Source organism: Hirundo rustica, chromosome 1 (assembly GCF_015227805.2).
Source record: "Hirundo rustica isolate bHirRus1 chromosome 1, bHirRus1.pri.v3, whole genome shotgun sequence".
In the NCBI taxonomy this organism is placed as follows: Eukaryota; Metazoa; Chordata; class Aves; order Passeriformes; family Hirundinidae; genus Hirundo; species Hirundo rustica.
This window is the reverse complement of record NC_053450.1, coordinates 73,910,105-73,925,203: the sequence shown is the minus strand read 5'-3', so window position 1 is coordinate 73,925,203 and position 15,099 is coordinate 73,910,105. Positions and strand designations below refer to the sequence as shown.

Here is a 15,099-nt window from a genome sequence, read left to right as displayed (position 1 = left end):
TTTTTTTTTAACATGGAGATTATCACTTGCATATTTTGTGTTTCCAAGGAGCTCTTAAATCCGTGACAGGAGGATAGTACCGTATGGTCTTGTTATTAGAGATATTTAGAGAGTATCATGACTTTGTAGGGCTTCTTAAAGCTGCAGCAAGGCAGGATGACAGGTTATAAAGGCTTTCAAAAGGGGCACAAATAAAAACTGTCCAAGATTTATTAGGGCGTACGCAAATGCCCATGATCCATTAATTTCAGTAATTTTCATGTCTTTAGTTTATTGCGATGACAAATGCCAATATATTGGTTTACTTTATTGATGTAAACTGTCAGATCAGCAGTATCATTCAAACGTGTCTATTGTAGTTATTTTCTTGACAGCCTGCACCATCTCTAAATAGCAATTAGAGATTATTTAGTGTATTTCTCTCATGTTACACTTGTCTGATTACAGTATTTATCTTCCTGTGGGAAGTGAGACTTGGTCAAAAAAGAACATTTTCCTGGGAAACTACTACTTCCCTATACAACTGATGAATGTATCTACCTAATGTGGAAATATTTAGCTAGTAGGTGGGCATTATTCAACTGTAAAGAGTGGAGATCGACTTTGTGATCCAATTTCATTGAACTGCACTTTTCATGTGTTCTTTCTACTGCCCCTCTTGAATGTGGGATGAGAGGAAATACCACATGTAGGAATGTGTATTTTCATCTGGACAGTTCATTGTTGCCCTAATCCAGTTCACTTGGCTGGGGGCTCATGTGATACCCTGGTAGACCCTGGCCCCAGATGACTTCGAAAAGCTCCACAGTGATGCAGAAGAAGGGGCATTCCAGTTGCTTTCAGGTTTCAGTCTTGGAGGCTTCAGAGGACAGAGAAGACTTCCCTCACTATATGCTTTTGTTCATATAGTTAATCAGTTTCTGTTCTTAAAAAAAAATAAATTTAACTTTTTTTTTCTTAATTTGGTGCCTCTCACAGCTATTTTAGAGTCGTATAGTCTTCTATATACCTCCTGCTGTGATGCATCTCTGGCTTTGCAATCAAATAATTTCTCATTTTTCTGTCAAACAAGATTGGACTATTGGAATAATTAATTAATTTAAGATTTCCTGAACCTCTGAATAATGGTTTAGTTCTCTTGGTGGTCTGGATTGGTTTGGTTGGGTTTTTTTAATGAATCTACTACCCTGCTGCTTCACTACTATGATCATGAGAGTTCCGGATATGCTTTGGTGCTGGATACATCATCTGTAAATAATGGCTAGCAGGACTGAAAGTTTAATAAAGGGTTTTCTTTGAACTTGAGCATAGACCTGTCTGTGAACAGGCTTGATGCCTGATTACATCTCTGAAGGAAAACCAGCATTGCTGCCAGGGTGGACTGGCCAGGGAGCAGGGCTGAGTCCATTTTCAGAATACACAGGAGAAAAGCGTGTGCCCTTGATGCACATCACTGCTCTGATTTCAGGCAACCCAGAGAAGCGCAGCGCTATTAGTGGGGTGAAGGGATGGCAGCTGGTTAAGAACTGGGTTTGGTAACTGCAGTTTGGGGTGAGCCATGCATTCATGATGCCTCTAGGTTTAGGGAAACCACTTCTGAGAGCACTGAGCCTCCTTAACGCAAAACTGCTTGTACGTCTTGGTGATCTTATGTTCTGTTGCTTCCTAGCAGTATATGGATAACTGCTTCTCCATTCTGGCCTGGTTGCTTTTCCAGCCTGTGTGAACTTCAAACTGCATCAATGCAAGTGTTTTAGAATGCAGCTTTGGGTGGGGAAGGATGTAGCTGTTGGCTGCTAAGCCGGGATGCAGGTGAGAGACCTGGGACACCCCTCCTCAGTGACATCAGTTCTTTGAGTTCATGGTCTTTGTTTTGATCAGTTATCTCAGCTGTTTCTAAAGCATCTTCCAAGGCAGCAGATTACGGTGGAGGGTTGAGTATGTGGATGAGGTGGGATTCAGTTGTCTGAAATCATCGAGTTATCTGTGTGACCTTTCCTGGATATCACTCTTGGTATAACAGCTACTGGTTAGTTGATTTTAATATTTAAATAAAATATGCAATAAAAACCTGTTGCTCCTCAGCTGAGACTTGAATAAATTAATATGCAGAACTACTTCTAGGGGCAACTGAAAAGAAATATTAACTTAAATCAACTTGCTGTTCTATTTTTTAAAATTCCAGCTTAATAGAAGCATTAAAAATTATGATGGCATTACATCTTTTTATAAATCCTTTGATTTATTGTCTTTTTAACTCAATTTAAGAACCTTAAAGGGTAGTAGTATTTTGTGTTTAAATATTGCTATCTGATAATTTGGAAACAGTATAGAAAAATTGCATTTAGAAAAGTACAATTTTTGCTTGAAGCTAAAGGTGTTTAAGAGACATGCTTTTAAAATGGCCTCAGTTTCTGAGATTTGAGAGTGGTTTAATTTCTGAAATGAAAATATTTCCATTAGCTGTTGAAATCTTCATTTACTTGAAACATTAGTGGAACAGTGGCAGTTACTCCCTGAAAGGGTTTTAACTCTTGAGCTTCTTGGGGGGAGATGTTCAGTCATAATGTTGTTACTCAGATGCCTTGAAGTTGTTTTTAGATTGCCACTTTATTGATTTCAGTCAAATCAGGTTGGTTAAATGTTTCAGTCAAGAAGTTTCTCTGGTTATAGATGTGCTTACTGTTTAGGTAGTGTTAAAGTCTTAATTACCTGTGTAATTTGAAAATAAACCTCTGTTAAATATTAGCATAATAAAGTAATTTTAAGCTTCTATTTAGACTAGTATCAGCACTTGCAAATGCAGAACTATTGGTAGAGTATGAAGGAGGTTGAATTAAAGCCACCTCACCAGAAGATTACCGTAACAGTTTGGAAACATGCTGATATCTGGGTTATACTGCTGCTGAGTTCAATGGGAAAAATATTTTGGCATGCAGGAAGCTGGATTAGGAAGCAAATCTATTGTTCAAGAAGCACTGTTAACTCATATGTGAGCAAAAGAATTGTAGTACTTCTAGAATGGGTTGTAATTCTTTATTCTGTAGCAAGTCTGCTTTGTTGATACACTGTTAGATGTCTGAAATGTTCTCAATTTTTCTGTATTTTTTTCCTCTGAATACAGATTAAATGAAATATGCATTGAAATTTGGACATAATCACAACAGGCTGTTTTTCAGGCCACTCTGAAGGACACTAGACCTTGGTGGGAGTGGCTCAGCTGTTCTGAAAATCAGTCTTAAGGGTGCAGGGCTAAAAAGCACTTTGAAAATGTAGACCATGAGGAATTTAATTCTGTAATAGTGATATCAACTTTCTGGATAATTGCTGTAGTTAGAGATTAAATATGTCTTTGGGATTCTTGGCAGACTTTCTAGTAAGGGGAGCAACAGAATTACTTTCAGCAGTGTGCTAATGGCAAGTCAGACTGAAAAATATTTGAAGGGAAGAATATGCAAATAGGGCATTCCACTAAAAACATGCACGAACATTGAAAAATTCAGAAGAAAACATGTATATGGCACAAGCTGATTCGAAAAAGGAAAGGGAGTAAATAAAAAAAAAAATCTTTTTTTCCAGACAATTTGTATTAAAGTTTAAGTAATGTTGTGTCAGTGTATAGTTCTCATTTCTATCCTGTGTTGCTATCTTAACTTATTTTATATCTGTGCTTTGCATTTTAAAAGTACTTAGTGTCTGTTTATGCAACAAAAGCACTGTCAACGCAATGATTGTGGCAGAGGCTTTCAGCAGGAGTGGCTACACCCATGGTCTGAGCAGCACAAGCTCAGCCAGTGGAACATTACCCACATCCAGGATCTCAGCCTGGCAGAACTAGCAGCAAGGGCCATAATAGTTGTATCTTTGATTGCTTTTCTAAACACTAAAAAGTAGCATGTTACCACTTCATGGTATAAGACCTGACATTTGCCAAGTGTTACTTGCATACTTATTGCCTACTTTACTTTATTCTTACCTTCAAAATGTGTAGTGTTTGTATGGCATCCCCCAGCTCTCCTTTCCAATCTTCATAAAAGACCGCAGAGCTGGAGTACCTGAGCGGCAAAAGGATTGAAGTGACAACTTCAGTCACAGCTGGAAATATACAAGTCTCTTTTTCAAATGTTCTAATATAATCTAAAATATTTTTTAATAGTGGAATAAGAAAATGGTTTAATAAAATCACGTTTGATTTTGTTATTTGCAAAAAAAAAGAAAGCAGTAAGCTGTATCCTTAAAATAGTTTTTCCAGGAGGCGTGTTTAATTTATTCATTCTCAGAGGATATATAAGTTGTAGAAAGTCTTAGCAACTTGATTTTTTTCAAAGTGTTGAGGACAAAATGTTGATAATGCACAACCATTCTATTGCACTTCTGTGAGCATTTAGAATATCAGCCTTTATGTAAAACTACATCCATTCATCAGCTCCAGCTTATTTCATTTGTACATCATCAGATATGGGTATAACGTGAAAATCTTTCTGACTGCTGCTGCTTTTTTCACCCCAACTCTCCTACCTCCCCCAATCCTGGACCCGTTCCATTGAGGACATTCCTGGGTGGCACACCTTTTGCCTTTTCTTGTTAGTTTGGGAGGTTTTTTTGGTGGTGGGGTGTGTGGAAATGCGTTTGGGTTTAGTTTGGTTTGGGGACTTTTTTTGTTTGTTTCTTGGTGGGGGGAGAGTTTTTGTTGGGGTTTGTTTGTTTGTTTGTTTGTTTGTTTTTTCTTTTCTTTTTTTGAAGAGGAGGTGGTAGGTTCTTTGGTCTCTGTTTAGGAAGAGATGATAATCATGATATCTATGTCACCAAAATATGTCGTTTCCTTGGAAGAAATGGGATTTTGGTGTAGATGCAGGCAGCTGGATCATGCAGCTGAAGTCATTAACTGGAGCTGGAGCTGCCCTTGTTTGCTATCTCTGTTTGCATGTTGAAAACACTTACTACTTGGTTTTGTTTGGGGATTTTTTTTTTTTTTTTTGTGTGTGTTTAAGTGCTACTTTCAAGTAAAATTTTAATACTCAGATCCCATATTTGTCTCTTGCTTTCTCCCTCTTAAATGTCTCTTACAAATCTGTTTGCAGCTGGGTCTCGGGCATCTTACAGCAGCCAGCACAGCCACCTGGGCTCCGAGTTAAGGGCACTGCAGTCTCCAGAGCACCATATAGATCCTATTTACGAAGACAGAGTTTATCAGAAGCCCCCTATGAGGAGTCTCAGCCAGAGTCAGGGGGACCCTCTGCAACCAGCACACACAGGCACATATCGCACTAGTACAGGTAGGTGGATGTAACCTGCATGATTGTCTTTCTATGAGATATGTAACTCACTCTCTGCTACTAACTCCTCTTCCTGATGTGCTTAACCAAATGTATTCTGTGCATGCCAGTCAAATAAAATACCTTTTGCAGATGGCAGCTATCAATAGAACCCCAAATAGACACACAAAAGGGAGAAATGCTTAAAGTTGTGCTACATGTACAGTAAGTTAAGCTCATTTGGGGAGGGAGTTTACTCAAAAGGAGAGAGAAAATACTTCTATTAATCTAGTGTATTGTCTTGGAGAAAGATCTGTTGTCTCTTAAGAAATTGCTAGGATTTTTTTTTTGCTTACAAAGGTATTTTTTGTGACGCAAAGTTCCTGTCTCATGAAACTAAGTGATTGTTCACTTGCTTTCAAAGTAAATCATAAATAAACGTTCTTCCTCTGCCCCACAGAAGTTATGCTTTGGTACAGGTACACAGACATAAAATTGAACTATAACACAGGAAAAAGCTGTTGCCATCACTGGTTTATCCAGAAATAATAATGATTGTCCCTGAAGTGCATTGGTGTACAAGTCCTACTTGCAGAATGTCCTCTCAACCCAATGAAATACAGCTGTTCGTTGGAACCCAGAAATAGATCAAAAATCAACAGGGATATTTATGGTATTTAATGCACAAAATAATTAGAGTATATAAATGCTACAGCCAAAATAGCCTAAAACAGATGTAGAAGAAACTCGCCTTAGGAATTGTAAGTATTTCTGGTGTTTCATCTTTTCTATGTTGATCAAAGAAGGAAGATTATGTCCATTTTCAGATCACTCCTATTTTTATCAAGGAAAAGTTAAGTGCACTTTTCAGAGCAAGATACTTTTCTTTCTTTTAGAACTATTTTTTTGAACTTCTTTTAAAAACCCTCTGTAAGGGAAAAGCTGGCAGTTTTTGTGTGTCCTACTGCCTTATGCAAGTTTGGGTGTTCAGAATACAAGAGGAAATCCTGAAAAGGAAATTTAGCCAGACAATTATCTAGAAAAATACCTGTAACAGCTTTATGCTTTTTGAAGAGCACCATTACACCATTTCCCTCCTGTGAAAGAAGCTACCACTGTCTTATGTTTTGTACAGAGTCACACATGTCTATGAGGAAAAACTACAGTTCTTTGCATGATGGGGACAAAACCTCTGCCTACATCAGCAAGCAGTGAAGGCAGTGGTAGTGACTGAAGCTACTGTTTCTATTGAACTTTAAGCCTCCCGTTCCACACGTGGCTGCCTCGTATTGCCTATGTGATGCTCTCTTTCCCAGACATGCCTTGTTTTGCTTGCAAAATATCCCTTGGTTTTCTGTACTGAAATAGAAGGCTGTCTTGTGACTGCACTGCACACAACACCTCCGTAAGGAAGGAAACCTAGTCAACAGAGATAACAATTACAGTGAATTAAACTGGGGCACGGGATGTTAGTTGGTTACACATGAAGATGGGTTTTCAGAAGGAAAGAGAACAAAGTTGAAAAAACCTCCACAGTCATACAAGTAGCAGAAACATGCCCTGTGAAGATGAGTTTTGTTTTGCAACTTGGGCTGCGGATTTGAAGGTTGCTGCAGGCTCACTCTGAAGAAAGACCCCATCAGTCCAGCTTTGTGTTGGGTTGATCCTCCCTTGCACCCCTGCACCCCTATCATCAGGGTCAGGGAAATGAAGGCAGATGGATGTATGCCAGGCTGATCACCCTGTTGCTCTGTTGGTAGAGCTGTCAGCCTTTCACACAGCCAGGCTGAAGGGCTGTCAGTTCTCAGAGGGAATTTTGAGCTAGATTGAATCAGCTCTTGGACTCCTCCCTCTAGCACAAATACTGATAGGAACATATCCTTTCTGATGGAGACCACACAATTTTTTTCAAATAAACAGAAAGGAGGGAAAGGAGTTCAAGTTTGCACATAATTTTTTTTTCCTTTATTAGGTTTTCTTAAGTGTTTGATTCTTTGGCTTTTTTATTTTAGGGCTAAATTGCTATTTGGTGTAAGATATGAGAGATGTAGATGTGTGTACTCCATGAAGATATGTGCTGAGGCTTCATGGCCTGTGTATTCTGTGTGCGTGGGTCATGGCAGAGTGGGGAGCCTCAAGACTTCAGCGCGCTCCTTCATACACCATAGTTCACACCCTCTGTCCATCACAAAAAATAGCTTTCATCATGAAGATGGTGCATGCTTTTCCACATCTGATAGAAAGAAAAGGGAAGGCAGACTTAGTCTAAAAATGTTGTCCAAAGTTTGGATTTTCTTCTCTGCAGCTAACCTTCCCATTGGAAATAAAAATTATGTTACTTATACTTGCAAACCATTTAATTTTTTTTAGTGGGGGTTGGTTTTTTGGGGTTTTTTTTTTTTTTTTGGTTGGGTTTTGTTTTTTTTTTTTTTTATTTTTTTTGTTTTGCTGTACTTTGTGGGATTTGAGAGGATTTTGAAGAGGGTTTTTTTTGGTTTGTTTGATTGATTTTAAAGAACATTATCCCTGAATTTGAAAATTTCACCTATTTCGGAAAAGTGACCAAGAATGGTTACTTACTATAGACGTCACCTCTTTCTCTTCCGTAAGCCTTTAAATACATATTACATTCAATAATGTTTTCATGACCGAGGATAAAGCCCTCTCAAGAGTTTTTCATCTTCTAGGTGAATGAATCTTCAGTAAGCAAAATTCAATAAGCTAAAATTTCTCTATGGGGTGAACTGAATTAAGTTTGTTCTATATACTCACTGGTTTTGGGTCATGTTTTGGTTTTTAACTTTAGTATTTTCATTTGAGAATGAAGTGCATGTTGATAGTTCTGCACAACATACTGCAGAAGGTACAAAACATGTCTGCACATCTCCCCTAATAGCTTTAGATAGAATGAATTCTTCATAGAATCACAGAATGGTTTGTATAGGAAAGGACCTTAAAGATCATCACATTCCATCTTCCCTGTCATTGGCAGGAAACCTTTCACTAGACCAGGTTGCTCAGAGCCCCATCCAGCCTGGTCTTGAGCACTCCCAGGGATGGGGAGTCCACAGCTTCTCTGAGCAGCCTGCTCCAGTGCCTCACCACCCTCACAGTAAAAAATTTCTTCCTGATATCTTATCTAAACCTATCCTCCTTTAGTTTAAGTCCATTCCCCCTTGTCCTACCACTTAGTGCTCTTGTGAAAAGTCACTCTCCAGCTCTTGTAGGCCCTCTTCAGGCACGGAAGGTGCCTCTAATGTCTTCCTGGAGTGAGCCTTCTCTTCTCCAGGCTGAACAGCCCAAATTCTCTCAGCCTGTCCTCTCAGAAGAGGTGCTCCAGCCCTCTGATCATCTTGGTGGCCTCCTCTCAACTCACTCCAGCAGTTCCCTGTCACTCCTGTGCAGAGGATCCCAGAGCTGGATGCAGCACTGCAGGTGTGGTCTCACCAGAGCAGAACAGAGGGGCAGAATCCCCTCCCTTGCCCTCTTGGCCACACTGCTTTGGATGCAGCCCAGGACACAGTTGGATTTCTGGACTGCAAACACAAATTGCCAGGTCATGTTGAGCTTTTCATCCAGAAACACTCCCAAGTCTGCCTTCCCATGTCTAGTCTTGACCCATTCTCCAGCCAGCCTGTACCTGTTGTGTAAATTATAACTGGGTGTGTTACTGTTGTGCTGTCCAAGCTAAAAATAGTGTTTCAAATTTGATAGCAGTAGCTGTAAAAGCTCTTTTGGTTGTTAATCTTTAACTTAACAATCAGTTTTGGTCTTCAAAGGGTAATACTTTCTCTCATATAAAAAGTACCAGCCCAAAGTTTTGTACAAAAAGCAGTAAGTGTGAAATTTTCTTTTTGAAATGGGAAGCCTCAAAGGATGTACTTGGAGGGAGTACTCAGACACAATACAAAAAGAAAATTAATTTATTTACTGAATAGTAACATACAGCTTGTATTTGTAACCCAGCTAAATAACACTAATAATTTTTGTTCAGGCAGGTTTGTTACTGATATTCCTCATAAACCTAAAGGTTTTGAATTATTCATACAGTAAAGATAAGCTTATTTGATGGGATGTTTATGTGAACACTGATGGAATTTGAAGAGGGCTGTTAATTAAGAGGGAGGAAGGGTTGCCTTTCAGCCAGGTGGCACACAGAATCAATGACTGTTTGCTTATTTGCAGAATTAGAATTTCGAACTAGAGGTTTAGTCTATAGTTATTGACACTTAATCCATGTCAAACATGAAACCAGGTAAAACAGGCAAAATCACACTATTTCCAAAGCCTGGGATTTCTGTTGCTGCCTTGAGGACAAAGCATCCTCACTGCTCCGGTTGTGGGCTGTCAGTGCTGAGCTGCAGCTCAGGAGCACACCTTTGGCAGTTGTGGGGTCTTTGTGAACAGTTTGTCATCACCCTCCGGAGGTTGGCATCACTGTCTGGAAGCTCATTGAGCACCTAGATCTTAAAACCTGCAGGGTACTCATGCTTTAAGAGCACTCACTGCTTTCAGGGGCTGCAGGCGAATGCTTTTGACCCCAGCCTTACAAAAGTGACAAGGATGCACTGGAGGAGTGAACCTGTCCTCAGCTCTGTGATGGGTATGTGTGTTTCACTGGCATCAGGGGAACCCTGTCAGCCTGGATGAAAGCTTAGGGATGGTCTCAGAATGCACAACCTGAGAATGGTCTCTGTCTCAATCCCCTGAAGGTCACCATGGGGAAGGCATTGTGACCAGTTCAGTCGTAGTTGAATGGACTTCAAAGTCCAGCAACTCTGTGGTTGCATGACCACTTGGTGCTCGTTGGAGTGCTGGGTGCATGGAACTGAGCTGCCTGCTTGATGAAGACAGGGCATGCAAGGTACCGCAAAGACCATTCTGAGAGCATTAGGAGAATGAGGAGTTGATTGATACTGCTGAAATTAAAGAGGACCCTGAAAGTAAGGATTTATTGGAAGGAAGTTGGATAGTAGAATGGTAAGCAGTAAAAGTTTGTATTGTCTCTGAAGAGTTGCTTAGGGAGATTTGAAGGATTTATCAGGTATGCTCTTACGATGGGTTACCTGTTGGGGAACATGTTTGCTGCAGGTGCACTCCTGCAGCACTTCTTGTGCTACCTTCAGAGCTGCACGGTATCCCTGTGTGCGCAGGCAATTACCAGGCGGCCCTCAGGCTTCTCTGATGGCTCCATTCCTTCAGGCCAGGTTCATCTCCCTCAAGCTCCTCCCACTGATGCTTGAGTGCTTCCACCAGTGCACCAGCCCTTCTGAGGATGTCTGTTACCAAAAGCTGTGCTGCCACAGACTGCACCACTTCCTGGGCACCATGGCGCAGAGTACCAATCCAAGAGAAGAGGCCTGTGGAATTTGTGATGGCAGGTGCAAAGCAGAAATATATCTGTTTGCCAGCTGGGTTTCTGTGTGGAGGAAGAATGCTGACTGAAGAGCTGTGAACAGCCAAGGCAGTTGCTTTTCAAAGGAAAGAGTTATCTGTTGCTCCTGGCCATTTGCCAGTGGCAGGGAAAAACACAATATTTCATTGTCCTGTGATGCAGCTCAGGAAAAACTGCCAAAGGTGAGAATTGCCATTGTGTATCTGGATAGATGCTCTCGTCCTCTGCCTTCCATCCCACTCCTGCCTCCTGCCTCTGTACTTCATTTGCTAAAGGAAGAGTCTGCACCGAGGGATGCCTTATCTCAAGTGCTGCTTGTAGTAATATTGCCTTTCTCCTGTAAAAATATGTCTTGCTTTCGTAGGGTAGAAGTAGTGTTTGCTTCTGGAGTCCAGTCTTTCTTCATGGACTAGATACCACTGGAGGGATGGGAAGAGGAGCCAGGTGGCAGTGGCAGTGTTTGCTGCTTCATGCCTGATGCACTTGACCTGGGCTTTTGCTGTCCTGGAGTTTAAGCAGTGTCCAAGGAGAAGGTGTGCAAGAAAACTTGGCCCTTCTTTTGTCACTGGGCTGATGACTTTCTCACAAGATGACTGAGCTGCCTCCGTATTCTGTCTGATGAGGTGTCTGTGGGGAGGATAATGCCTCTATTCATGACCTAAGGGAGAGGTAGAGAGGGAGAAGCCAAATACCCGTTTTTCTTCTGCCTCAGGCAGGAACAGCCCATACAAAATTAATGGTACTCTTAGTTTGTTTGAGTTTGTTTTCTTGCAGATAGAGGAGGTTGCTAGTTTTGGTTCTTGGGGGTATTCAAATGACTTTGACCTCCTCTGCTTCTCATTTGCTTTGCATGAGTGAAGTGGGTCAGTCCAGGTTCTCAGAGCCAGGTTCATGTATCATTTGCCCCTCCTTCCTGGGGGCTCCCTCACTGTAGCCCTGACATTTTCTAACTTCAGTCTCAATGACCTGGTAGACAGAAGTCTGGCATCTGGCTTCTGGAAAGCTGCACTGGCCACCATCTCCTTGCCTGTGCCCTGCCTTCCCTCTGCAGCTTGCCTTGTCCCGGGAAGGAGTGCTGCTCTGCTGCCCAATGGCCCGGCCTTGCCGGCGAGGGAGCCAGAGGTCTGTGGGAACAATAATTGCTGAGTAGGTCCAAGGAATTTTTTTTTTACAGTCTTTTACAGCAAGGATGGAGGAGGGTGGTCAGTGGGCTTCTTAATGCTGCTTTGAAATACCCAAGGGTTTGATTTGCTGCATGTTCTTTATGTTGGTCCAGCGTAGCCTTTCTTTGGTTCTATAGTAGTTTGAGTGTCTACCAGAATCATTTAGTCTTTTTCTGCTGTGAGATAGGATTAGGAGAAAACAAAGCAGGCTCAAATTAAAAGGTATAAAGACAGGTTTATTAACAAAACTATAAGACAGAAAAAAAAAATAAGAAGAATCAGAATAAAACTTTCAAAACACTTTTCCTCTCCCCCAACAGCTTCTTTTCTTTCTCACAGACGATGTATAAAGACAAAACTTGGAACTCTAGATCGGTACCACTTATAAAATAGTCTTTCATCAGTCCATTTAGAGAGAAGTCTCTTTTGGTCTGTTACAGTAACTTTCTACAAGAAAGAAAGAACTGTCCACTTGTGGCTTTTAACTCTGACAAAGAAAGCTGCCCGGGGGAATCTGCAGTTGTGAGACCTCTCCCATATCATGCAGCCTTTCCTGCAGCTGCATATCGGCCATGAAATTCGTTGGGGTGTCATTTTTAAACATGAACAGTTCCAAATGCTAAGGTTTTTCTTAATTTGTCTCTAAAATCACCTCCATATCAAGAAAATGAGGTCTTCTTTTTCCCTGAGGACAGAGGGCTTCTATCTTTATCTTCCTCTGTTCAAAATTCTCCATCAGATCACAACTACTTCAATATTTACTTAGTCCATCACAAATACCCTTGCTCAAATCTACAATCTGAATATTCTCATCATCTCCCCAATGTATTTTTTTTTCCCCACTGTTTAAAGGGATATTCTAACAGTCTCGGCCCACAAAAAACCCCAAAACTAAGGCAACATCTCCTAACCTAAGATATAACTTCTCTTTCACTGGCCCTGATATCTTCGTACTGTCTCTTTACATGTCTCCCACTCTAACCTTTCTCCCAGCTCTGCAGAGGACGTGCAGGTTCTTCCCCGGGAGATGGCCGAAGGTGGCAGACACAGGCTGTGCCAGGCTGGAGCCAGGATCTCTCATGTGGCTGGGCTTCCTGCCCCTCTTCCTCTGCCCAGCAGCCGCTGGAGGAAGGGTGAGGCTCAGCCCAGGCCACGATGGAAGTGTGATGGAAGTGTGCAGTGGTGGCAGATGTTAGCATCCACTATGGAAGCGTGCAGTGGTGGCAGATGTTAGCATCCACTGTGGAAGCATGCAGTGGTGGCAGATGTTAGCAGCCACTGTGGAAACATGCAGTGGTGGCAGATGTTAGCATCCACTGTGGAAGCATGCAGTGGTGGCAGATGTTAGCAGCCACTATGGAAGCGTGCAGTGGTGGCAGATGTTAGCATCCACTGTGGAAGCATGCAGTGGTGGCAGATGTTAGCAGCCACTATGGAAACATGCAGTGGTGGCAGATGTTAGCATCCACTGTGGAAGCATGCAGTGGTGGCAGATGTTAGCAGCCACTATGGAAGCGTGCAGTGGTGGCAGATGTTAGCATCCACTATGGAAGTGTGCAGTGGTGGCAGATGTTAGCATCCACTATGGAAGTGTGCAGTGGTGGCAGATGTTAGCATCCACTATGGAAGCGTGCAGTGGTGGCAGATGTTAGCATCCACTATGGAAGTGTGCAGTGGTGGCAGATGTTAGCATCCACTATGGAAACATGCAGTGGTGGCAGATGTTAGCATCCACTATGGAAACATGCAGTGGTGGCAGATGTTAGCATCCACTATGGAAGTGTGCAGTGGTGGCAGATGTTAGCATCCACTATGGAAACATGCAGTGGTGGCAGATGTTAGCATCCACTATGGAAACATGCAGTGGTGGCAGATGTTAGCATCCACTGTGGAAACATGCAGTGGTGGCAGATGTTAGCAGCCACTTGGGCCTGGGCTCGGCCAGGACAGGGTGTAAATCTCCTCCCCTCCCTGTGCCCAGGAGTCATTGGGGCCACCCTGGCCCACCCCAGCTGTCCTGCCAGGTCCCAGGGGTGATGCAGTGGAGCAGGACCGGCCCTGTTACCTCTTCTGGGGCTGGGAGGAAAAGAAACTTTTCCCAGTATTCTCTGATTTTTAACCTTCATAGCCCAGAGACATATCTAACTCTCTAATTGGTTAATCAAGCTGTCAACTTCAAAGCCAGTCACTAATTGGTTTTAGCTATAACTCTCGTGGAAAAAATCTGTTCCGTGCTCAACCAGCGCAGATTCTCAATATTTTGTCATGTCTCTTACTTCCTTTGTTGTCCTGTACAAAAGGAGAATGAGGCTACAAAGGGTGCATGAATTGAGCCAATGTACATCACCTTCACAAGACTGTAAATATTTGTCTTGGTGTATAATAAAGTAGTGGATATCTTTGAAATTTTTAGAAGTCATTTTTTCAATGTGTATTTTTTACATTTTGTGAAGCAATTTTCCAATATTCAAAAATTTAACATATGAAAAATTTAGATGTTTGAATCCTTTAGAGTGATTTAAGCTTTCAAGAGCAATTAAGCTACTTTATTGTAGTTGCTTTATTACACACTGATTGTGTTTTTCTGTCTGCTTTTACAGATAAGCTGGAAACCATTTTTAAGGTTTTCCATTTATGGAACAATTTTTAAGGTTTTAAACCTTAATATTTTGACTTTTGAAATTTGTTGGGGTTTTTTTAATGGTTATGAAATAGATTAAAACAGGATGATAGTCATAGAATAGACTGGGTTGCAAGGGGCCTCCAAAGCTCTTGTAGTCCAAACCCTCTGCAGTAAGCAGGGACATCTTTAACCAGACCAGGTTGCTGTCCAACCTGACCTTCAGTGTCTCTGGGGATGGGGCATCTACCACCTCTCTGGGCAGCCTGTTCCAGTTGCTCCTTACCGTCTTCATTATAAAAAAAAAGCCTTCCATCTTTCTAGCCTTTCTGTTTAAAACCATTGCCTCTTGTCCTGTTGCAACAACCTTGCTAAAAGGTCCCTCTCCATCTTCATTTCAAGCCCCCTTAAGGTATCCTTTCAAGTCTCCCTGAAGCTTTCTCTTTTCCAGGGTGAACAACCCCAACTCTCTCAGCCTTCCATCACAGGAGAGGTGCTCCAGCCCTCTGACTGTCTCTGTGTCCCTCCTCTGAACCAGCTCTAACATGTCTATGTCTTTCTTGTGCTGAGCTGGCTGCAGCACTCCAGGTGGGGTGGCAGAGCAGAGCAGAGGGGCAGAATCCCCTCCCTCCCCTGCTGTCCACACTACCTTGGATGCAGCCCAGG

At 41.9% G+C, this 15,099-nt stretch overlaps 1 protein-coding gene across 7 annotated transcripts in view; it reads left to right on the top strand.

Moving 5' to 3' along the window:
* Positions 1–15,099, top strand: part of CTNND2 (catenin delta 2) — a 641,697-nt gene that overhangs the window by 383,821 nt on the left and 242,777 nt on the right. For all 7 annotated transcript variants that reach the window (XM_040063932.2, XM_040063957.2, XM_040063974.2 and 4 more), the window contains one exon: positions 5,082–5,276. In XM_040063932.2, coding sequence (XP_039919866.1) covers positions 5,082–5,276 — 195 coding nt within the window. The remainder of the gene's footprint in view (positions 1–5,081; positions 5,277–15,099) is intronic.